The sequence below is a fragment of the Solea solea genome, chromosome 9, assembly GCF_958295425.1.
Source record: "Solea solea chromosome 9, fSolSol10.1, whole genome shotgun sequence".
NCBI lineage: Eukaryota > Metazoa > Chordata > Actinopteri > Pleuronectiformes > Soleidae > Solea > Solea solea.
The window spans coordinates 18,629,429-18,655,813 of record NC_081142.1 but is presented as its reverse complement, the minus strand read 5'-3'; the positions used below and the strand labels follow the sequence as shown (position 1 = coordinate 18,655,813).

At 40.2% G+C, this 26,385-nt stretch overlaps 1 protein-coding gene across 12 annotated transcripts in view; it reads right to left on the bottom strand.

Annotated features, from left to right (window-relative positions):
• The window catches only part of lrrc7 (leucine rich repeat containing 7), a 107,709-nt gene that overhangs the window by 38,096 nt on the left and 43,228 nt on the right, over positions 1–26,385 (bottom strand). For all 12 annotated transcript variants that reach the window (XM_058638068.1, XM_058638070.1, XM_058638063.1 and 9 more), the window contains one exon: positions 2,965–3,167. In XM_058638068.1, the coding sequence (XP_058494051.1) occupies positions 2,965–3,153 (189 nt within the window). In that variant the 5' untranslated portion in view covers positions 3,154–3,167. The remainder of the gene's footprint in view (positions 1–2,964; positions 3,168–26,385) is intronic.

The following is a 26,385-nucleotide window of genomic DNA, read 5'->3' as shown; positions in this document are numbered from 1 at the left end:
AAAATGTCTCACACATTAGTGCTGAGCGTGTTCCTGAAGTCTATCTTTATTCAACCTTTTATTCTGCATTTATTACACTTGTACACCTTCACCTCACACACAAACATCGAACATGGCTGCCAGTGGGGACACAGTGAGAACCTCTTGATAAAAAGCTTACTGAATATAATCTACAACTGTCTAAGATAATTTGAGATTATATTTGCTACAGACTTTTCTGAGTGGAAATTGAAGTTTGTGTTGCTTTGTAAACTGTACAAACTCCCCGCACCAAAGTCCATAGAGAAAACCAACAATTTAGTTCATCTACTGCTGCCTCCATCACTAAACTAAAAAGTGTTACTTTGTGAGTTTGGTGTTTGAAATTGGCTCTGAGATGGACTGGCGAACTGTCCAGGGCGTGAACCCCGCCTATCGCACCTACGTCAACTGAGATTGGCACGGCTCCCCCCCGCGACCCTCATGTGGAGGATAAAGTGATAGAAGATGGATGGATGGTGTTTGGTCTTTGTTTAAATTTACCCAAGTGGCTCAGACACAGATAATGAAGCAGCAGCTCAAAAAACACAGCTTTTCTCTCTGGACTTTGGTGCGAGAGAGGGAACAGTTTCAGAGTTCAAAGGTTGTCTTAATCAAGGAGAGGTTTTATTAAATGAGCCTGTTGTTGGTGCGAGTAAAAACCTATGTGTCAAAATCTGCACTCTTAAATCCTCACATTTCCAACTTCCAACATTAAGGAAAATGATTCCCGACACACACGGTAATGACATGATAAATGTCCCAAAATAAAGTTGTTTGTTGACTTTTTTCATTTTCAGATAACCAACATTCACTGCACATTTTATTGACTTAACTATAGAGATGTAAGTCACATGTACTGTGCCACATTGTGACCTTTACTGGTATCAAAAGCAAAAGAGCACAGGAGGCAAAGAGCTACACACACACACACACACACACACACTTAAGGAGCTCGCCGCTTCCACTTTCATAAAGGCCAATCACTCTGGCGGCTTCAATAGCTCTTACATAATCTTGGCACACATATATCAAGGCTGAGCACTTTTTTCTTTTTTATCAGTTGAATGCAAGTTAGTCCTGTCACTAACACCGCCCCATTAGACCGTCTCCACTCATGCAGGCTATATTTAGAAAATCCAATTCAACATCTCTGTCATTTAAACTAGGACAGGGTCTTAATAAAATGAGACATTCCTGCTTTAAACAGAACCTGTCATTCTCCTTGAAATATTGGGTTGACATATTTTCTTTTCTCATTACTGCTCACATGGATGTTTTTCTGAAATCCTTAGACATCACATCGTTGCCCTGGAGTTGTCAGGAAAATAACCTTCTCCACTGTCCCCCGTTTCGTGACTTATGCCCAATTTATCTTTCTTACACTACTGCAGCTTACTGTAGCACAGGAGTTTTACAATAAATTCCGACTTCACAAAGCTTTTCCCAGTGAAAACGGAAAGTGTGGCTTTGTACACTGGAGAAAATCAATGATTTCTACATGGTGGTACTCAGGAGTTGTTGATCCACCGGTGGAGGAAACAGAGGATCAACAACGTAGGAAATGTAATCTTATTTTGGAGCTCAGCTACAACTGCGATGTCTGGTAACAACAGTGCAACATCAATTTACCACAACTGCTCTTATGTTTTAATGCTGGAATTTTGGCATTGAAATGTATTACGGATATCAGCACACACGCCAAAATCCGCTGATACGAGACATTATAAACTGATACCTCCTTGACTTTTATGCAAGCGTCCTCTACAGCTATTATATTTTTGATGCTTATTTTTTTTGTCTACATTTTGAGATTTCACTAAAAGAAACTAGAATAGACTAAATCACCCGAGGAAATGAGGAAAGATGTATATATCGGTATCAGTATGGATTATCGACCCAAGCACTCCCGATATAGCCGAATATCGGATATTGGCAACAAGTCTTGCATCCTTGATTTTTATATTTGTGATATTTACAGTGTATATGCGATGAATAATCCAGCCAATCCAGTTGGTGACCTTAGGAACAGCAGTAAAGACATGTTTACCTTCAGGAGGGACAATTTTTTAATCCCATCACATGATCTTCATCAGCAGGTCAGCCTCATAATGAGGTGAGATTACGATGTGACCTGCTGTGTACTGGCTCAAAACTGAAAGTTGAAGCTTCACACTCAAGGTGGACGAGTTCTTATTAAAAAAACAAAAAAAAAGTTTATTTTCAGATTCCATAAAAATACCGAACGCACTAAATTGTCAGATTAAAGCAATACTTCACCGATTTGCATGTGGCTTTGAATTGCTAGAATAGCAGTAGTATTTTTCTTTTGTGCCTCCCTCCCTCAGTTTTCCACTTTCCAAACGTCAGTTCAAGGTTTGAAACTACAGCGCCAATTCTGCACTTTTTAGACTCACCCATAGGGGGACGAGACTTCATTCCCAGAATGTAAACACGGTGTCCGCCATCTTTGCTAACAGTTATGCTAACTGGCAATGTAATTGACAATATCAAACTGATATGGCTGCAAGGGAAAAGACTTGCATTTCGGTGAAAACTAGAAATAAGGTATTTTGTTTTGAATTTTTATATTTATTATATATTCAGTTCCTCATGGGGGTTTGTGGGTTTACAAAACTAGCGCTGTCTGCTTCGAAGCTTGAGACAGCGAGACTCTTGCGGGGCAGCGAGCGCAGTGCATGCTGGGAGTTGTTGTCGTTCATCTACATGAGCCAAAGTAAAATTTTTCTACCTTTCTCGGCCAAGAAGGCACTTCAAATATTATTTCACATTTCTACTACATAGATGACCCAGTTTTAATACACATTCATCTTTCCAACAGTGACGTATGCCTTTAAGCAAGAGCTGATTATTCAGAGGGATTTATAAGTTATGTCCAAGAATGTGTTATGACAGAGAAGTGTTGTTAGAGTTGTGCAAAGTTACCTTGGGTAGTTCCTCAATCTGGTTGGCGTCCAGATAGAGCTCCTCCAGAGTCCTCTCAAAGCTAAAGATTTCTTTGGGGACCTGCTGCAGGCTGCAGTGGGAGTAGTCCAACACTGAGATCACTTCCTCTTCACCGCGGAAACAACGGCACGGCACCAGCCGGCCAATCAGCTTCCGCTTAGTGGTCATTTCCAGACACTGCACTGTGGGGACAAGAAAAGGTAGAGGGATTCATTTCAACTACGACTGCGACTATGAAACTACTGTTAAACATCACGCGTGTGCGGTTGTCCTTAAATCTTTCTCGAGCTGCATCGTTAAAGTTTGTGTGAAGCGATGAAAGAAACCTGACTTTTTCACCCCACATGAAAATGTTTTACAAATCATGTAAAATTCACACATTCTTGCACAGCCATCCTACTTCTTACGACTATGACATAACTTACATGACATATACGATATATAGGTGTCCTTGCACTCACAGCGCCTTGCATAAACAGTACAGTCTTTGCTGTACGGTTTATGAATTCATATTGACATTAACACTACTGATATCGCGCCTCTTTATAATGGCTGCTCATCGGAGTGAATACTTATTTATCAGTGAAGGACGTCTGTTGAAATCTCAATTTCAAATCATTCACGTAAGCTTAAGGTCAATATTCATCGTGGATTAGATTTGAAATGTGCAAAAGCTTTACCACATGATTAACAAAAGCTGCTCTATGTTCTCACCCTTGCATTAAAATGAGAAAATCTTAATTATCGTTACTTAAATTACACTTTTTTTTTAACACATTTTACCTCTTCGTATTTTTAGCTTTCAAAAACATGAGAAAAACAAGCAATATGAAGATGTGCATATATAACTCAGAGTTTAGTCAGTTGCATCTAAATGTCACCTTTTTTTGGGAATTGACATCATTATAAGAATCCTCCTTGTCTCTATGATTTCTTTAATGAGAGGCATGGAAGGAAAGCATCTTTATTGTCATTATATAACCGGAATTGTGAGGTCAGTTGGAGGGTTGACTCAGCGCGCTGCCGCGAGGAACCAACCTGACTGCATGTGTCTAACATTCTAACATTCATGCATGTTTTGATGGTAGGAGGAAACCGGAGAGCCTGGACGAAACCAACACGGACACAAACTCCACACAAAAATGTCCCAAACTGGGACTCAAACCCAGCACCTTCTTGCTGTGAGGCACCACCACTACCCAACTGTGCCCCCACCACTATGCTGTGTCCCTGTCCTACATGTCCTTTAAGGCAGGGTTAATATTCAACCTAAATCATGATAAAAACTCTGTGGCTTCTTGTTTTTCTTTGTCAGACTGGCATAAAAACCAAGGGCACGTGGTGAAACATCCATCTCCCTGCAGGATGAGGCACTCGCACACAAAAAGCCGGAGCAATATAATTAGACTAAATCCTTTGTAATTCTGTGACAACATCACTCCATCACCCTGTTACACAACTCTGTTTAAATAGCTAGCAGCTGAATGGCATAAATGGGCCAAACATGGGTATTTAAATCCTTGAGTGAGGATCTATCGTTTGGCTTCATCATGTCAGACACCGAACACTACGAGATGATAAATGAAAAACGTTGTTGGCCCCTTTTTTTTTTTAAACACAGAACAATGACTTAACTTTACTCTGATTGTTCCTCAGTGATGCGGATGAGATGCATCCATTTGGAATGTGGACAGGGAAACGTGGAGTGACATTAAGAGTGGCATAATGAGAAAGGTGGGAGTCAAAAAGGGTGATGAAGAGGAGAGAGCAGAAACATAGATTCAGAGATAAGACATGCAGCTTTATCTGTCAGTGCAGAAACACACACACACACACACACATGTGTCCGGCCGCACAGATAAATCTACATGATAGAATCTTGAGAATATTGATAATCTGCTGTTCTTTGTTGCATGCTCAGTGACATCTGATTTTTTTAAAAAAGAGAAAAAAATGGACTTTACGTCCTCCAGGACTGTTTATCTACATGGCTGAAAAACAAAATCAATACGTCCTTCTCCACAATCATAGTCAAAGCAGGTGTAACAAGGCGCGCTGTTTTTTTCACTCTTTGTCTGGTGTTTGTGTAAACCTGGCAGTTTATATTACACTCTCAACATGGACCCCAGTATTACCAGCTAACGGTGACACAGGGTTGGTTTAGTTCTGGGCGGTGTTGTACTTAAGTACAAAATTTACTTATTTTTTACTTTATTTGTATTTCTAGCCACTTTTACTCTGCATTTCCTCTAACTATCTTTGTTACTCGTTACTACCAAATAAAATCAGATGAAGAAGAGTTGGTAATGGTCTGCATTTACAGTATAGAGTTGTTCTGGTCTTAATTATAGACTAGCGAAGGCAGGAATTGAAGCCACAGCCTTCCAGTTGAAAGACAACTCAATCCTAACTCCTCCCTTTTTTTTAATACCTTTAATACTTTTACTTCTAAAACATAAGTACATTTTATAAAAAGTGACTTCAACTTTTAACAAAGTCATTTTCTGGTGAGATACTTTAAACAAGACTGGTTCTGGGTAATGGGGCAGGATTTAGCTGGGATTGGCACCAGCAGCCCCATGACCCACATGTAGAGGATAACAAAAATATTCACAAATCATGCTGTCCCTTTGTCAAATCAAAAAACACAGAGACACTGCACAGGGATAAAGGGCAAAAACTGCAAAAACTGAGCCCCATGAACACATTTACTTCTTTTATACTTTATTTAAACACATTTAACAGGATAAAGCCTAAAGGATAAGGATAAAAAATGTTTTTATGACTTTCTTAATTGTATGGGTCTCTTCCAGATAAACATAATTTGCTTTCTTTTACTTTGAGTGATGTGACTAATTTACACTCATTAGCAGTCATGGTGACATACAGTATTTGTATGTGATGAAATGTTTATTGAGCCTGTGCTAATGCCGAGCCTTCACCGTCATTGCTTTAACACCAGTTTCTCTGCCTTTACAAGTGTATGTTGTTTGAACAAAGGCAGCAGAGTGGATCACACTAGAATATGAGTTGATAAATCATTTTAGAAGGTACTCAAAAGCACTTTACAGAATCTAAAAGCACACAAACAAAGCAAATCTGATTTTGTTATAAAACCAAGCAGCAGTAACAGCACAATCATAGATTAGATAGATGACGAAAAAGGGGAAAAAGAGGGCAGGAGCATTTCTGTTCCACAGGGTCAGGTAGTGATGGAGAAAAATCTTACCAGACTGACCCAGTTCACAGTATCTTGCTTTATCTTTCACCACACATATATTAAAGCTATGGTGTAGTCTAAAGAAATAACTGAGTGTAAATAATGTGGCGTTTGTAGTAAAACTAGTTGCTACTACTTGCTGTGTGTGCTCTTAAGGTTTCATAAATTCATTGATAATCAATAATATTTGATCATTCTCCATCTGCATTTTAAGAGATGCTGTTTTTGCCACTGTTATGGAAATATATTGTCACTAACGTTATCACATGTTAGTATTAGTAGAGGTAGAGCTGCCTTAGGCTCAATATTCTCAACTGTTTTCAGGCCTGGAGCAAAATATGACACATCCGAGACATCATCCTGCTCTGTATGGTCTCTGTTACATCCTCTACACCAAAGATGCTGTCACAGAACAACAGAAACTATGCTCTGTGACAGCAGATGTCCATACTGTATGTGTGGAACATTAATCATGTTTCAACTAGAGAAAGCACTCAGAGCGCACAGACTTCTGCCAAGGCTGCTCAATTTCCAAAATGAAATCACTTGTTTCATGGACCATAACCTCAATCCCCCCAAAATACAACATACATAGAAGTCATTTACTTTGTGAGTTATGCAGCTCACAACCAGACACACAAAACACAGCACAAAAAAAAGTTTAAAATCAGTCTATATTGATAACTAGTATGATAAATTGTCTGATTTTTAAGGACTCCCGTGTGAAAATAAAACAAAAAAGCATCTTTATGGACAAAAAAGACAAACAAATATGGCCATTATTGCGCAGACTTAACGCTCAGATGAAACCAACAAGGCTGAAAATTCCATGACCACAAAAGCCAAGAGCCAGATCGTCCAGTGTCAGTGTCTGGCCACATTAACCAGACGCTCAACACAGGACCAGACATCAGCGCTTGTTAGAACCTCTTTAAAAAGCAATATAATATAATACAATCTTTACTGATCACCCATTTTTGGAGTAATAGTAGTAGAAGAGCAGTTTGTAAGACACCCAAATTGATCCAGTATAAAAGCACTTAAAGGAAATCAATGGCATAAATATGAGCACACAGTCGGATAAATAATAAATGAATGTGTGCGTGTGTGTTCCTTTCTTTTTTTTAAATTAGATATTCACACCGCAGCTGCTTGATTACGCCCCTCAGTCTACTGATGTAACATCTTAAATATGCACAGGCTAAAAGAAGACTAAAAATAACAGCTTTTTTTTTTTTGTCAAGAGAGGAGGGAGAGACAGAGAGATGATGTTACCCCTCACAATCAAACAAGCTGACTGTGTGCAGTCACCTTCACAGCTCAGACAAGGGACTGGAAAAAAGTGAAAATACAGACACAAAAAATACACAAAAGGAGGACGTAGAGCTGCTCAGACATTTCTGCAGTTATTGTTTCAAGTGCTGAAGTCAAAGCTGCCAGGATAAATGTACAGTTATGTACAGACTGGAGTTTATCCACTGCTGGCCAGACTCCCGTGGAGCCAGAGCACAAAAGGAAAAAAGAAAAAGAAAGAGAGAAAACATAGGTCTGTCAGTGTGGGTCGGCACCAATCGGGTGAAACTAGGAAGTGAGCGTGGTTGGCTGTGTTGGCTCTCGCTGCTGCTATGGAAACAGCATGACAGAGCAGACTGACTCTGCAGAGGCGACGCTCCATGTGCAAGCTCCCGACACCCGTTTAAATAATTCAGTACAATGAGTAAGACTTGAAAGACACAAACATGAGTGGTGAACCTTTTTATGACCTACACACACACACACACACACACACACACACACACACACTTTGAAAGGTAACAGTACTGTTAATTAGTCCCTGTGGTGACACATACCTGGATAACTGTGTTTATACACCCTGCAGGTGTATAAAGAGAATGTTGTTTATTGCACTACATACAGAGGTGTAAATATTAAAAACTGTACTTCATCCTGGCAAAGCTCCAGTGCAACTGTCTGAGGAAGTCTCATCACAATCAAAATCAGAATCGAACTTGTGTGGTCACACGGTTGCTCCCTGCTAGATTAAGAGAGATACAAAGTACTACAAAAAACTAGAAGTAATTATCTATATCTAAGAGGACAGATTTGAGAGTTAAGGGTACTCCTCAAGGTCCCATTGCCAGGACGGTCTCATTGAGATACAAGATCTCTTCTTCTAGGGAGTCCTGGTCAAGATAGCAGCATAGATCGTACAACTAGTTAAAGAAACAAGACACTTTCACAAAACTCAAAACAGAATATAAAAGTTAAAAGGAGGTAATGAAAAGAGAGATACAGTAAAGTAAAGTGCAGTATATGAGTAAACGAGCCATATCAACAAGATCCTTAATCAGAACCCCTCAAAATGGTTAACAACAACATGTTTCTTTCATGGCGTCCATAAAATGCCTTTGAATGTGTCTTAAGAGTTCATTCTGGGGACATTTAAAAAAAGTCGAGTGGTAGTAGGTGGTGCTGCGATATGATACGAGTCTATAAATATACATTGGTGGTTTACATAACAAGGCCTTGATAGTAAAAATCAGCATTTATGCATTTACTTCCTCTGGTTGTCAACATGTCAACATGAGTATGTACTGTATGCATTCTGCAGCTCTTACAGTGAGAATCACTGAATTCCCCGCGGTCCCATGGCCGGCCGGCATCACTTCACGTGCAGCCTTGCAATCACCATAGTAACCACTGCCATAGAGACCGGCTCCCTGGAGCTGGGTGTATTTTTTGCATAGTCTCTCTCTCTCTCGCTCGCTCTCTGTCATAAAACTGAACACGATGCACTGAGTGGGCGACCGCTCCACATTTGGCGAGGATTTACATAGATTATGGTATATTAGGCACCGTCATGGCACCTGAGCAAGAGCTTTAGAGCAGCTTCTTCTTTTTATCTTTTCATTTCTATTACATAGAACGTCGTCTCATAGAACGCTGTGAAGGCTGCACTCAGCAGTGCTAACCCCAGAATGTAAAGGCCTAGTGGTAGGAGGGCTTCTCAAAAAGGACAAACCAGCCACTACATGAATGAAAAAGAAAATTTCTGGTACTTTCTGGTAAATGTGGACTCCCACAAAACAGAACAACTTGGTGCAGTCATTCTCCATATTGCCAAACAACTGTCTGCCTCTGTGTGTGTGTGTGTGAAAACAGTTAACTAACTAGCAGTCAGGAACAGCTTGTTCTGTCTTCTTTTACATTAATTAACAAGAAACACTTACTGCCGTTTCCTGCACCGGCAGATCCATTCAAACACACAATTAAATGTATTATTCTTTCGCTCTTGGACGGGAACATGACAATCTTACAAATGTCCTATTGCTCTAACCGGCTGTCAGCTGAAAATACATTTGGTTTCATGAAAGATTTACAGACAAATTCAGTAAAGTATCTTAAGTAAGTAAGTGAGCGAGAGAGACCGCAGTTTGAATGCAACCTCCCCTGAGAATGAATCTCTTTGTGCTAAGCGCGGTTAAGCATTACTACAACAACGGCTTGGAAGTCGAGAAGAAAGTGTGCCGTTTTTGGCTGATGCAACAGTAGTGATACAATGAAACTGTAAAAAAATGAAATACAATAAAATACACAAGACTTTACTTTAGAGATGAAATAACGATTATTTTCGTAATCGATTAATCTGTTGATTATTTTCTCGATTAATCGATTAATCGTTTGGTCCATAAAATATCAGGTGTTCGTCAAACCTGGAAATGATGATGTTCTCAAATGTCTTGTTTTGTCCACAAACCAAAATGATTGACTTTTAATGATTTCTTTGTCATCCAGAGCAAAGAAATGATGAAAATATTCACATTTAAGAAGCTGAAACAATCGGAAATCTTGTTTTAATCATGAAAAAAAGCTTCAAACCAATTACTCGATTATCAAAATAGTTGTTGATTAATTTAGTAATCGATTAGTAATCGATTAATAATCGATCCATCGATTAATCATTTCAGCTCTACTTGACAAGTGTATCTGGGTACATGCAGACACCTTTTTAATTCATGTTTCTAAGAATTTATATCAATTTACACTACATTACACTATACTTTATTTGAGGAAAAGTAATGGTGTTGAAGCATCTTTTTTTTTTGCATTTACAGACTATTATTTAAAATGTTATAAACGTTACCATAGCCATTCATAATGATGGGTTTCCATCAGCCTTTTTATGCACAACCTGCACATAAAAAAAACCCTAAATAAAGACACGGAAAATTAGAGAAAAATCTTGAAAAATGCCGTATCAATGAAAGGTAAATGCAAATAAGTGCAAAGAAAACTGATTCAGCAAACAAAGGAAGACGCTTAGAAATCTGTTGACTCTGCATTTCAAATGAATGGGATGTATCAACACATTCTTTTGCTTCTTCTTTGGTGACTGAATTTTGTGCCACCTTATGTGCTTATTTTGGTGAACTGTTATTGTTAGCATCACAGCAGTGGGTGGAAACACTTTTGAGTGTTTTCTTTAACATATTTTTTAAAAAAAAGGAGGTAATCATTTGCATTAATGGAAACCTGGTGACAAACAGCAACAGGCCTGAGTCGTTGCAACGTCACAAAAGTGTGTTACTGGATTAGACGATTAGACTTTTTTCTATTTGAAGATAAGGTCAAGCAGAGATCCTGAGGAGCGTATCTCTCTCTCTGTTTGTGTGTGTGTGTGTGTGTTGTGATCTGAGCTTCCCTGTTGTTTGTTTTGGTAGCTGGTCTAATGAGTCCTTCCCTGTGAAATCATTGATCCACCCTGCATTTAGAGCCTGATGTAAACACACCTGCCCTAAACTGTCAATGGGCAACACACAGCACACCAAGGCTTTGCCAACAATGCTAGCCATGCTAAAATCAGTTGAGAAGTGGACTGACATCCCAAAGACTTCTATTTAAATTGACTTTTTTTTGCAACCTTTGGAATTGCCTCCTGGTGGCCATTCAAAATATTCTTACTTCTGAGGTGGCCTCACCACACAAACTACTTTTTACATACAGTCTATATTGCTGTACAATAAGTGCAGTCTCTATATGAATTTTACTTGCACATTCAACCGAATGTCTCAGACACAAGCAACAGGATAACTTTAATCAGTTGTGCTTTGACTATTTCCATTGGGAGGTGTAACATCCATGGATTGCATTAGCGGAGTGTGATGTGTGGCAGATGCTGATGATTTTTGTGTTTGGTCTACAGTAAGATGCTGGTGCCAGGTGCTACTGCCAGAAGAATACATAATCTCCTAAAAGGAGTTAAATGGTTTTAAGTGACTCTAAAGCAGCCATGGAGTTGAATAATGGATGTTCAGTTTGTCATGAAAGGAGTTTTCTCTCAACAGCCAATTAAATCTCAGACATCCAACTTCAAGCCGCACATCTCATTTAAAACGACATAACACGTTTGGCTCACCTGCATGTCTGCATGTGACTGCTGCATCATTGAGTTCACCAGTGTGCTTACTGAGAACACGTCAATGAGTGATTATTGTTGAAAGACACAAATGTAGAAATTAGGCAAAACAATGACAAAATCTCTTGTCATGCTAAGAAGCAATATTATTCCCTGTTGCTTTTTGTATAATAGAAAAGCACAGTGTTGGAACCTCATCTGTCCATCCATCCATCCATCTTCTACCACTAGTCTTGAGCAGAGAAGGCCAGACTTCCCTCTCCCAGACCACTTTGTCCAGCACTTCCAGGTGTTCCCAGGCCAGCCAGGAGGCACAGTCTCTCCGGCGAGTCCTGGGTCTTCCTCTTCCCTGGGGTCTTCTCCCGGTGGGACATGCCCGGAACACCTCACCACGAAGGCGTCCAGGGGGCATCCTATCCAGATGCCTGAGCCACTTAATCTGGCTCCCTCCATGCAGAGGAGCAGCAGTTCTACTCTGAGCCCAGACACCCTGCAGAGGAAACCCATTTCGGCCACTTTTATGTGCAATCTTGTTATTTCGGTCACTACCCACAGCTTGTGACCATCAGTGAGGGTACGAACGTAGATCGACCGATAAAGAAAGCTCAGAAGATTAAATCGCAAATACAAAAAGTCGTAGTATATATCAGTAGTTTGACAAGAACACTGTATATGAAGTGCTGTGTAATTGCCTGTAATCTGATCACATTACAGCTCTTGTTTCAGGAGGGAGAGACATTCAGCATTCTGTGAATTTAAATAATGAAAAGTATGTGACTTCTATGATCAGTGTGTGCTTCATGCTTTCATTAAAGAATCTCTCAGGGCCTGGGATTTGTTTTCCCAACTGTCCACCTCCAGGTCTGACGGCTGTATTACTCACTGTCAGAAAGAAAAAAAGAAGATTGGAGGTCAAACTGAGGGAATCTACCACGTAAAGGACAAAACAACATTGGTTTTCACACTCTCTTTTTCTGCACAATTTACTGCCACTTGGGCTCCAGGTGGCACGTCTGTAAAAGTCAATGACCCTTACATGACTTACTCTAAAAATAACAATTGACTGACACAACAAAACCCACAACAGCTGAGAATTCACCCGCACCTGAAATGTGGCAGTGATCGGGTACAGTACGCTCGTGAGCAACTACACAAACGCTCCAAACGACCGTTAACTACACTGAGACGACAGGAGTTCTTCTGCTTTCACTCAGCACAAGAAAACTTGAAAGAAGTTATTCAGTGAGAAATAGTAACATCAACAACAGAGTCAAAAAAAGTTAAACAGAGCAACAGTGGAATGTATAAAAAGTAAAATAGAGATAATGAAGCCGCCAGACAGTGACAACAGAGACAGAAACAGGGATTTTACAATACAATTGAGTCCTTTTCTGACTCCTTTACCAAGCAAAATGTTTCATATTTGTTGTTTTCAGATTCCGAAATCTAAGTGTCTGCTGCTGTTTGGTTGAAATGATTGTAAATGAAAAGTCTCTGACAAACCTTTGGCTTCACAGACGGTGGTTTTGTGTCTAACGTCACTGTGATTTCTTTCTGTAATAAACAAAACTATGACTGTTTCCCTGTGTGTGTTCACAACCAATTTCAAAGTATCCTGACTAAAATTAATGCAACTGTCAACTGTATATCTGCTTCTGTTGTTTACACTCTTCTGTCTACCTTTTTGTCCCCCCCCTTTTCCTTTCACCCCAACCTGCCATGGCACATGGCTGAACATCTTTGAGTCTGGTTCTGCTAAAGATTTCTTGCCATTAAAATTGAGGGGTTGTTTGTCTCTCCACTGACACCTGGTGTTTGCTCATTAGTTAGTTAGCTCATTACACGCAAAATCTAAATGTCGCGTGTCTTGACATAATGCATGTTGTGATTTGGCACCATACAGATCTGATGAATGTATGGATATTATACTGCAAGTTGTTATGGTGGGAAACAAATCACTTAAATCACATTTCTCCCCCTTTCTGATGCTCGGTTTGAACTTCAGCAGGGTGTCTTGACCATGTCTACATGCCGAAGTGAATCTGGATGCTGCCATGTGATTGGATGATTAGGTATTTGATTAGATTAGTGATCTCACTGCTCCTCCTACATCTGTCTCTGTGCTGAACTTTCTCTCTCTTCTTTCTTCCTCTGTCTCACCCCCCCACCAGGAGACAGAAAGGGAAGCCATCTTAAATCGAGCGCAGCACTTTTTGTTTCCTCTCAACGGGAGCGTCTCCATCTATATGCGTTGGTAACTCGCGGGAGGCTGATTCATTGGAGAGAGGAAATTCTAATCCTGCGTCTGAGAGGCAGGACATCTCCACAGACTCTTTTCTGTTCCTAGTCATTGGTACTGAAAGATAAATGCAAATAATAACTTTTAATGTCTGCCTGCTAGTGCACAGTGCAGGCATTACCAGCCTCAAGAGACAGAACTCATTTCAGCTGAAGGTTAGAACTCTTGCCTTTGCAGCAACAAGACGTTTGTGACCCAGTCAGAACAAGGGCCTTTGCATGTTCTCGCCATGTGTGCGTGGGTTTTCTCCGGGTTCTCCAGTTTCCTCCCACAGTCCAAAAACATGCAGCGGGATTGGGGATTAGGCAGATTGGACATCTGTTTGTCTGTTGTCTGGGATTGGCACCAGCGCCCCCCACAAACCCTCATGTGGAGGATAAAGTGGTAGAAGAAGAGTGAGTGAGTGGACGCGGAAGCAGAAACGACCAGATAGGAAGAAAAATATAGAAAATACAGTCAAGCACTGGTGCTAAACCAAACAAGAAAAGACAGAAATGGCCAAGATGAGGCCAAGCTAGGGCTACACGGTGCTACAGTGGCTTGCACTGTTGCCTCACAGCAAGGAGGTCACCAGTCCAAATCCTAATTTCTGTGAACTTCCGCCTGTGTGTGTCAAAAATCAGAGTTAGATTAATTGGATGTAAGAGTGAATGCTTGATTGTCTCTGTGATGAACTGGTGAGCTGTCGAGGGGGAAGCCCACCTTCCGCCCTATGTCACCTGGTATCAGATTGTGGAGGATAAAGTGGTAAATCTTTTTTTTTGTTTATGTTTTATGTGTGTGTGTGTGTGTGTAGTGAAGGGGGTGGGATTCCTTTACTGTCCAGACCAATGTCAACTCATATTTCACAGTAACATTAAGAGTAAGCCTTTAAACACACACGACTGCCACAGCGGATTTCACGTCAACTCCTAATGCTAGTGTCAGTCAGCGAGTGGGTATTTTTGTATGTAGCTGTTTACTTGAGGTCACCTTGGCATGCTGGTGTCCCCACAGCTCGTCCAACCCTCAGAGCCAGAAGGAGAGGGAAGCGGAAATAAGACTCACACATACACACACACACGCCTACTAATACAGCATCATGTACTGCTGCTTCAAACTGTTGACCTAGAATATGTTGAACTATTCATAGATCATGCTAAGAACAAGGCAACACTTGTTATTAATAGTGTTGGGTTAATTTGATTTAATATCTGGAAGCCCTAAATGTGAACATTCTGTCCTGGAAGCAATACTACACAGTTTTAGTCTGATCCACGTGACTTTACACGGCCGGTGTCAGCTGATGGGGTTCTCCAACATCAGGTGGGATTCCAACCTGAGTTGTGTCTTTTCAATTTCAAAGAAACATCAAGCAGATAGAGAGGAAACTGCAATATAAAGTCCTGTTTAGTCCTGGATGGGAACAATCCCTGTAAAATGAAATGTAACTGGACTCACGTGCAACAATTCCATAGACCCGTGTGAAATAAATCAGACTCTTGTGGAATAAAATAGACTTATGTGCAATAACACAGTGATTTTATAGTGCCCACTGGTCACAATATGTTTCTTTCGACTTATTCATAGAATTTTACAACTTTGGCTACTTTTGACTTACTTACAGCTTTTCTACATATTTACAGCTTCCTTGCTACTTGTCTACAAATTGTTATAATGTATAAAGCTATGTATTGGGTGCATAATGTTACCCCTGTACAAAGACCCCTCCTATCCCCACGACTCTTTTAGGTCTGCACGAAAAAATTCCTCTTTACTCTAACTGCTTGTGCGTGTGTACAATAAAGTTCTTGAATCTTGAATCTTGAACAATGACAGGGATGAGAGCTATGATAGTGAACCAGAACAGTTGTGAAACTAAAACAGTGAGCTGCAGAGTCTGATTATGGGCACAGCTCTCAAACACAGTCGTAAGATACATTCATACACAGAAAACCTGTAGATCAGGGGTGTCAAACATATGGCCCGCAGGCCCGAACCGGCCCACTCGAGGGTCTCATCCAGCCCACAGGATGGATTTGTGAATCGAATCGTAACGTGATAGACTATATTTTTCAGTTCCAGATACGTGTGACTAAATGTCTTTGTCTGTAAGTTGTTATGAACATGTGTAAATGGTAAATTGCACCTATGTTTGTTTGTTTATCATAATGTTTTGTAAAAAGATGCTTTTTTTAAATGTAAAACAAAGGGACACATTTGGAGATCTTGTTGTTTATATAGGTTGTAGATTATAGCAAAAATGAAAAAAAAAAAGATCTAAAAAAACATATAGGACGAATCATTAATTAAGCATTGCACCTCTTGTACTCAGTAGTACACAGTACTCATTTGAAACCATATTAATACCAACAATGCAATCTTGTGAATAGTAACTTAAGGAAAAAGCACAATTATTTGTGTAAGAAAGTGTTTCTCTTAAAATCTCAGACTCAGACTATTTGATCAGTAACCCTGATGGTGTTAATAATATTAAAGAGACTTGGGTATTATCCTGTCATCTCAGTATCAACTTATAAACTCTAATATGACAAGCACAGTCCATATTCCCAGTACGTGGACGTTCACCGAAACCTTAAGCAGAATTTGTCCTCGTCCCTGAACCCTGCAGTTAATCACAACAATATAAACCTTGGACGAAATAATCCACTTATGATTACTGCCACGAAATGTGTTATTTATTTTCCGATATGTGACACTGTCTGTGTCCAGTTTTCTCTGCAACATAATAATAACGAAGACCGAGTCCTGAATGCAAGAGAGCGAACAGTTCACCTTCACCTGAAAAACTCTCTCTGTGCACACGGCAAGACCTGCTGCTATCTGGAACAACCTCTCTATCTTTCTGTCATCCCCCTCTCTCCTTCTCTTTCCCTCTGGCTGGAAGTCAATCTTTCTTTTTAACTGCCAGCTGATAGCTGTGCATGACTGTCTGGATCTCTATTCAGGCGTTCACTCCATCTATCACCTGCTGCTGCCTCCGTCACTCCTCCATCTTCCTGTCCCCTATTTTCCCTCCCCCTATAAGCCGCTCTCTCCAAATGAAAAACAGATCATATTCGTCTGTGCTCTATATTTATCTATGCATTGATAACTTTTACGTTTCAGCCAATATTCTCACGTGTGGGGGCAAGAAATTCAGCTTTACTGTTTAACTCAAGGTCAAGGAATCAACCCCTCAACCTCCAGGTAGTAACTTCTGGTTTAAACACCTGGCTTTGCAGGGTTTTGGGTGTTCCTCTCTCTCTGCATGACAACCCTCCATTTGCACCCTAAACACCCTTTAGTCAGTTTTACCCCTAAAGCTTTCCTTAACAGCCTGTGAAATTTGCACTGTGAGTGGTTGCTATGGTAACGGGGGTGGGGGGGCGCTCAATTGCTCAAAATTACCATAAAAGACTAATTAAAAAAGCTCTGGCTAACAGCCCCATTTTGACAAGCTTAATACAGCCAGAGCTGAGCCAGTTCCTCAGGTGAGGAAAATGGATTGGGGATGCAAATCATTTCAGATCCCCGCTGGGTGGTGTTTTGTCTGTGCGCTGAATGTCTAACGTTCAAGGTTTGAATTTGGTACCACGTGTGAGGAAATGTCTCAAATAAAAAGTCTTGAGTGGAGTAGGATTGACAGGCAAGATCCGGGATGAGATCCTTTTCTGGAGCATGTTTTACTGTATTGCTTAATACAGCACTAATCGCACATGCTCAGAAGACAACGCCAGAGCTTATGCTAGCTCGGTAAATCCAACGAGACAGTTGCAGCAACGTCATGTCAGAGAAGGTGCCAACAACAGGTGTTGGTCGCAAGCGAAAGAGGTTTTTTGGGAAAGCTGCTGCCAAGAAAAAGGCTGATGCAGAGCAATCCGAGACCATGGTGAACATCGGGGCTGGGTTTGAACGCTGGCGACAACTGAAAGCCCAGAAAGTGCTGCCAAGTGTTTTTCAAGTATCCAAAAAGGTTAGTGTCACTGAAAAGTACCGAAAGCGACCGATGCTTGCGTGTTCCTGTGCTCTGGAGGCGGAGTTTCAGAGGGAAGTCCGAAAAAAGGGGCTTGCACTTTTGAATTCAAAATGTAGCCTGCTCCAACTGTCTTTCCAGGATCTCCTACCCTAGCTTTAAGGTGCATCTACATAGGGCTGCTCGTTTATGAAAAAAAAATCTAAATTGACGTAGAAAATTGCACGTTAAAAAAAAAAGCTTTGAACATGAAATTTAGACATGACCTCTTGCATTGACCTTAAAATAACCATACATTATTTAATATTGTGTATATCTTTACTAACTGATGCCAGCGGAACACCATTACAACATTAAAAGGGTTATTTTCAGAATAAAAGCCCCCCGTTTTGTTTCGATTGTTTTGTTTCTGTAATCGTTTGAGTGATCGTGATGAAACACAAGTTTTAATTAATTGCACAGCCCTTCATCTACATCAAATCTTAAATTAATAAATTAAACCGATGTGATCTTAGTATAAATCCCCCCCCAAAAAATGTGATGTCCATTCTGACCATAACTAAGATGTTTTAATATGTCAAAAAAGAAAACTATGAATAAACGTTGTGTTGAGATTTTTTATCATCCAGTCTTCAGGCAATAACTCCAAGGCCATATAATCTGCACTCTGCAAAGTAATCAACCCGCAGCTACTGTAACCCTGCGTGCTCATGGAAAAAGAAAACACAAACAGATTTTATCTGTGGACTTTGGTCCAAGAGAGTGAGGAGTTTCCAACTGAAAAGGGTTGTTTGACAGAGAGCTTCTTCTGTCCCTGCAGGCAGCCATGTTATCAGTGAGAGCATGTCACACTCACTCAAGTTAGTCGTGTGTCAGAACCTCCTGATACAACCGAGGACACACTGTAAAGTCAGTGAAAGCTCAACGCAGTCGTCGTTAAATCACCTGCCTCTCATCATCATTTTGTTATTTCTTGGTTAAAAAATCACAAGTAATTTATGTCAAATGAAACATACCAAAATAAATCAAAGGCTAAAGGTTAAAGTGACATGCACTGGATATTCTATATTGCTCCATTACTGTCTGGATATATGGGGAAACACAAATAAATGCAAATTCAGTTTTGATATTACTAAAAAAATTAGGACAATTACTAAATCGAACAAATACTCAGTTTATTCATTTACAATCAGTGAAATGTAACGATTTAGTTGATTATAAATACTTGTATACTGGGGTACTCAGAAATACTGTTCTACTGTGTATATATCACCTTATCTCTTGCTCCATTCTAATCTAATTTCACTATACCAGTGTGTGAAGTATCATTTTGTGAGGAAGAGGAGGATGAGAGAGAGAGAGAGAGAGAGAGAGTAAATGATCTTATTGGGAATAAATCTGCCTCCAGTGAAAAGTCTGTATAGCTGACTGCGCTCGACCTATTTACACCACTGTGTTTTAATGTTTAACGGTGATAATGGTGTTACTTTGAAAAGCTCAACATTTTCTCAGGTGGTACAGAGTATAAAAAGTAGGAGAACCACTGCCCCGTTAATTAAAATCCTTCTGTCATCATAGTCCTGACACTGTCACCATGTAGCATCAGCAACACATAAGCAGAACCTCGGTAGCCAAATCAGAACGAGGAGGCAGCGTCTGTGACAAAGCGCTGACGTCAAAGCTGGCCACGACACGACGCCGCTCTGCTCTGGAAAGTGAATGTTTTAACACGATGCAGTCGCCAGCAACGTGGGCATCACACGGCATAACTCGAACCAGTCCAGTCAGTCAGGGGTGAGACGCTTCACACCCACACACCTGGGCACCGTCGGACTTCACCGTCACGATTCACAGCTCTTTAAATGGAACACTTAAGTTGCCGTTGTTGGGGAACACTATCTCACACGACGAACGCTAATGAGGACCCGAGGTCCATGTTGCTGCGACTGCAGGAACTTGGACGATGAATCTTCACACTTAAGTCGCACATCTGCAAAAGGGCTGCAGGACACAACAGTCTGTACTTGCACCTGACCACTTCCTCCAGCCCCTAACTCTGTTTTTCTAGCTGTAATGTTTGAAAAAGCAACATCCCTGAAATGTTATTTTTTAAATAACATTCAATATGTACTGTAACATCACCATCAACACATCAGGTCATGTTTTCCCATTTGTTTGGCTCATTATTGTCGCAGCCTGTCAGATATTATCACTGCTAACAGCAGCCAGTTCATTCGCTGCATCTGCAATAACAAGCCGACTCTAATATGCAGCAATAAATCAGACAAACTGACTAAATATTGACAAGACGTTTCACATGAACTGACCCAGTAAAGCTGTTTGCTGAGACTTTCTTTGGTTTGAGGCTAATGTGTTGTCACTGCAACTGTTACTGGATGTATCATTACATATTTATTGGTCAGTCAATCTAACAGCAACTTCATTAAAAGAAGTTAAAAAGAAAACAATGGGAAACCAGTGTAGGCGTGTGAAAACTAACAAAAAAAACAATAAAATGTGTTGGTTATTGTTTATAACTGTATCATATCTGAGGTTAGGTTGTTTGTTTGTTTGTTTTTAATTTAAAACACTGTATATGTAGATTTTACAGATCGTCAGACATGACATGAGAGGAAAAAAACTATTTTGTGGCCATGAAATAGGTATAATGTGCACAAGAAATTTTAATTTTGTGAACAATTTTTTCGGTAATAATAAATTGCAATGCCGTACTCTCAAGGTGATTCATGGGAATGATATTATCATTATTAAATACTATTTTGTAGGCACAATTTTGTTTTTGGGGCCACAAATGTTGTGTTTTTCCCCCCCTGTATTATTTTGCATTCTTGGTGTTTAACTCAACTTATCTTTCCCTAACCCTAACCCACACTTAAAGATACTTTTATAATACATTATTCACATTTTCATTTAAAGGCCAAATCCCAAAAGGGTTATTTTAGGGCTCCAGGTGTTAGATGAAGTCTGTGACTGTCATGTTGATACAGCATGACAGGCACAGGTTGTTTAAGATGGCAGAAGAAGGCTGCTGTCGCTGCCACACAGGCAGTCGTGTGGACACCTATAGAGAAAATGAGACATGTGGGAGCTGGCCTACATAAACTCATTTATACTGCATGCTACAGGGAGAGAGAGAGAGAGAGAGAGACGGGGAGGAAGTCAATGAGTCATAAATGTTTGTCTTTCCTCAGTGACGACACCTAACACTAACACTAACGCTCTCCTCCAGGAACCACTTTCAATTACTGCGCGTGGTCAAGTGCCTGCGTGTGTGTGATGCATTAACTGCCACGTTACTCAAGTGTGTTCTGACCTCAAGAGTTGATGAGAGCTCAGCGGCTCAGGGCTGAGTTGACTGGGTCAACATGACCAACTGGACCACAGCACATCCTGGTTAATAGATTGGTAAAAGATATGAGTTCAATCCGTCTCCTTAGAAATGACTTATTACTTATATCCAATTGCTTGGCAACAGCAAATACTATAACTGTGACGTGGATTTAATGTAATGAAGAGATGTTGTTAGTGTACTGTACATATTTGACAAGGGATCAAAATATCAACAGATAATATTTGTTTTTTTTTATATGCCACATATCAGATTTCGCAGAATAAAACACACTTCTATGGTTATGGTAAGAGTCTAGCTCAAGAGAATACAACATAAGGCTGTGCGATTCATCAAAACTTGTGTTTCAATTACGATTATGGCCTCAAAGGATTATAAAAACTAAATTACAAAATGGGGGCTTTTATACTGAAACTAATTCTTTTAAAGTGGTAAGGGTGTTTGACTTCCTGTCCCGCTCGTTATCTGGCGAAAATAAAACGCAGGCATTCGGTGGAATCCCTGGGTTAAACATGCAGTGTGAGTAAAGATATATATAATATGCAGTACAATCATTTATAGTTATTTAAAGGCATTTTTCAGATTAAAAGCCACTTTTGTAATGCAATATATTCCATTAATTTCTAGTTCAAGTCAATTTTGACCCAAATAATCATGATTATTATTTTTTCCATAATGGAACAGCCCCAGTGCATGTTTTATTTCCACATTGAAACATTAAAAAAAGAAGACTTTCCTTAAACATCTTCCCCTTAAACCTTAAAGCTGCCCTGTGTAACATGTGGGGATTTTTGTTGCTGCTGGTGTCATCATTCTGCCACTGTTCGTTCTTCATGAACAGAAACAATGTCCTGCATAACATTATTTATATTCTGTGTCCTTCATCTGAAAAAGGGCTCCGTCAAACAATACTATCAGACCTGACTGAGGGAGCGTTTGTGTGTAAACACCAGCAGAGCAGGGGCGGGCGGGAAAAAGAAGAAGAAGCATTTATCCAGTCAAACTGTAAATAACTAATGTTTTTGGTTATTTTGTTGGGCGCCTCTTTAGGTTTTCAGTTGTCTCGCATTTCAAGCTCATTGTTGCCTTTGCCTTCATTTGTCTTCACATCAAACAAATCACTTCCTGTGTGCAGCGTGAGACTGTCATCGGACGACACAAGCTCTAAACACAGCTGTACTGTGAAATACAGAGAGATTCGTGCTTGATCGGCAAGGTGTGAACTCATAATTGAGACCAACACCACTTTTCTGATTCCCGTTCTTTCTGTTAAGTATCCCAGATGAAACCACTGGCAGATAAAACAGCCTGTTGTTTTATACGTTGAAGTTTTCACGCTCTCACTCTCGGTACTTACAATGCACAACATGCTGCCACGCAAGTGTCAAGAGTGATTGATTTATACACTCCAACGTCCAAACAGCAGGTGTGAGTATGGATTTGAACAAATTGAGACACACAACACAGGCTCTTAATCGCCACACGCTGCAGAAATACCTTCACAAAAGTGCTTTCAAAACTAGAAATTTGGTCCTGGCAAAGACAGTTACACAAACACGCACGCACACGAGGATTAGTAAAGTGATTGAAGGGAAAGATCAATAGTTGAGACGAGGAAAAATTCATAGTCAGCAATCCTCCCGTCGCTCTCGCGCTCGTACACACGCACGCGCGGATCACTGGAGTCCACAGGGACACACACACATAAACACACAAACACACAAACACGGGTCTCTCCACGGTCATGTGTGCCGCTCTGGTCTCTTAACATTCTCCACACACAAGTGCTTACACTGAGCCCCGAGGATGTTGTTTAAATGTAAAGAAACTAAATTACAGCACCATCTCATCTCAGACGTGAACTCATGAATGGGCAAAATTCACTCGACGGATACAACCTTCGACAAATGACGTTAACAGGACATCGTACTGCTGTAGCTCGGTTTATTTGATTTATTGCAGAGTCGACTGTTTTTGCAGATGTACAAAAATCAACATGTTTGCACCACATAGATATACAGTGCTTAACAATGCCTAATGTCCCAATAACCCAACGTCAGATTTATGCCACAGCTGTCTGAAATTAACAGCATTGTTAAGGATCAAAATTATCAAAAAGACTCTAAGTTGGAAATATCACAATTACTTCTGATTATTTTGAACATAAAATACACTGTATATATAACTTTGAGTACTTTTCTATTTCTATTTCTTTTGATAACTTTGTATTTTCTACTCATCTACATTATTACTACAAATAGTTGAGGAATCTTTCAACGTATAAAGTCATTAAAATGCCAGTCGTAGTAGCTCCTCCTGTGCAGAAAAACACTTTTTGAACCATCGCCACAACTCTGAACCGAATCTGTGCCAACAGCTATTTTAGTGATATGGGAATCCTGAAATGCTTTTGCTGAAATAGTATCAGGAGACGTACACCTCTCAAACCATACATCATTTGTCAAGGTTGTGTGAAGAGAGAAGCCGGCGCAGACCAAAAACACATCGCAAATAGTGCAGAGGCTACAGCGTCCCACAGGTGAGACGGTGGGGTTTTTATACTACTTTATGTTGCCTGAGTAGACAAATAGTGCTCGTTTGGTGTTTGTCATCTGTCAACTTACATGCAGCTGTAGTGTGTACAGTTACCAGCTATTTTATGAAAAACCCTTTTATATTTGTCATTAGTGAAATGTATGGAAGCCCATTTCTGCCAGGAAAAAAAGAGCCTTTGTAATAAAAATATCCTCAAAATTATGAGATGAAAAGTCATAATTATGAGATAAAAGTAGAAATTATGAGATAAAAAGTCATAATTATGAGACAAAAAAGTCGAATTTATGAGAAACTATCATCCGATGTAACTAAAGTCACCTGTTACCTCATTTAAGATTGCACTTTGTGAGCGTGGTTAGGCCAGCGAGGCGAGGCGGCTATTACAAATGTTGCCGCTGAGGTGCATGCACACTTCTTATCTTATAATTTCGACTTTTTATCTCATAATTTCGACTTACTTTGAGGACATTTTTATTATCAATTTACCTCTTTTTTTTTTCTGGCAGAAATGGGCTTCCATAGAAATGGGTCATGGCATGGTTTAATCTAAGGATTTTCTTTAATCCCAGCAATGGAAATTATATACAAAACACACACACAAAATTCAAATTTCTTTTCCTCTTAGTGGACCTAAATGTGAAGACACTTTGAGACAAGTATGTGACAGCTGAACTGAGACAGACAGACTAATGGACAGGTAACCATCCATCCATCCATCTTCTAACACTTTATCCTCCATATGAGGGTAGTGGTGGGGGTGCTGTGCCAATCTTAGCTGGGTAGCAGTCCGCCAGTCCATCACAGGGACACATAGAGACAAACAACCACACACTCTCACACCTATGGTCAATTTTGAGTGTCTAATGTGCCTAATCCCCCATATTGCATGTTTTTGGACTGTAGGAGGAAACCGGTAAACCTGGAGAAAACCACATGCAAACTCCATGAAGAAAGGCCCTTGTTCAGCGGGTCGCTTCTTGTTGCAAAGGAAAGAGTGCTAACTACCCTGGACAGGTAACCATTAACTAGAAAAAGATTTAAAATGACTTCAGAAAACAGACATTTCTACCTCACTCACATTTCTAAGACACGTGTTATGTTTTCTGCCTTTTCCCTCTTTGTATACTTTCATAAATGTAAGTCGTGTTATAAAAGACGCTGCGAGTCGGGCGATTCAGATGACTTACACGTTGAATACTGCAAGACTAAAAAGGGACGAGAGTATTTTAGAGGCTTAAACAGAGACCCTACGGTGTCTCTTTGTCTCCCTCGCATTCAAACATCCAAGTGTACTCAGGATTAATGGAGTGCTCGGGCCTGAGGACGCCTGTGCCTTTGTCCCCATTAAGAGGAGACTGGGTCGCCCACAGCGACACGTGGACTCTCCGGCACAGGATGCACAGAGAGAGAGAGAGAGAACCTCATGTCTCCTTCTTCCCTGGGAGACCGTCACACTTTACATTCCCTTAGTAGAAACTTTACAGGGACGGCTTAGGCAGAAAAAGCCAGTAATATTGCGTTAGTCCAACATCATTGACTTTGTATATGAATGAAGGAATTCATGTTATTTCGGTTTGTTTTCGTCTTTGTCATTTAAAGCATCTGCAAAAATTCATGACATCTAAAAGTAATCCACTGAATTTCCACTGAAAATCCAAAACGCTTGTGATGTGATTTATACGTGTCACAGGGTTTAGTGAAATGCATCACCTCATTATTTTTTTTTTACAGCTTTCTTTTAATTTAGAGGCCATGCACAAAGGGCCATCTATTGTACGAGAAGACATGGAGACGTTAAGAAATCGAATAAGTCAAATACCATTGATCAAAATTAAGTCGCGTACCTCTGCGTACAGTCTGCGCACGTAGACCCTGGGCGGATGATTTATGAGTGAAGAGGAGGAATCGTGTCCCATGCCGCGTGTCATTTTTGAAATTAACTGCAGACGTGCCGCAACTACCGGCTACTCGAGTCAAATTGTGAATTTAATGAACAAAGGCTGGACGTATAGGACCAGTACAACATGTACTAGTACATGTACTGCGAGTTACTGTGCTTGGTTGAAGTAACTTTCCGTAAGATGATACGATGATTTAATCTTTGACTTTTTCACGTAGTATATTTCAAACTATTCAGCCTTTTCAGATAAAAACAGCCTTTTCAGATAAAAAAAAAGATGATCTGCATCCAGACAAGACTTTCAGCTCCATATCAGAAATAATCTGTGTCCAATTGAACGCACATGAAAACATAAATCACGTGAACAGCAAGTTGATTCTCTGCTGCGCAGTTATTTTATATCAGTTCCACAAAGTGCTGCTAATGAGCGACAACAACGGTGAAAAGTCAGCGCAGACATCTGTATCATTAGACCATTAACGAGGTGACGGTGAAAGTGTTAACGAAGCTTTTACTTCACAGCTGATCGTCGAGTCACGGCTCACGAGAAAACTACGATAAATAGTGTGGAGAAAGTGCGTTTTCCAAAGGTGTGAGTACAACACTGCCCCAAAGTTTGAACAAAAGAGTACTTTTTTTTCCAGTTTTGGGGTCTATGGAACCCCCCAGTGGGCGTGTCCTGAG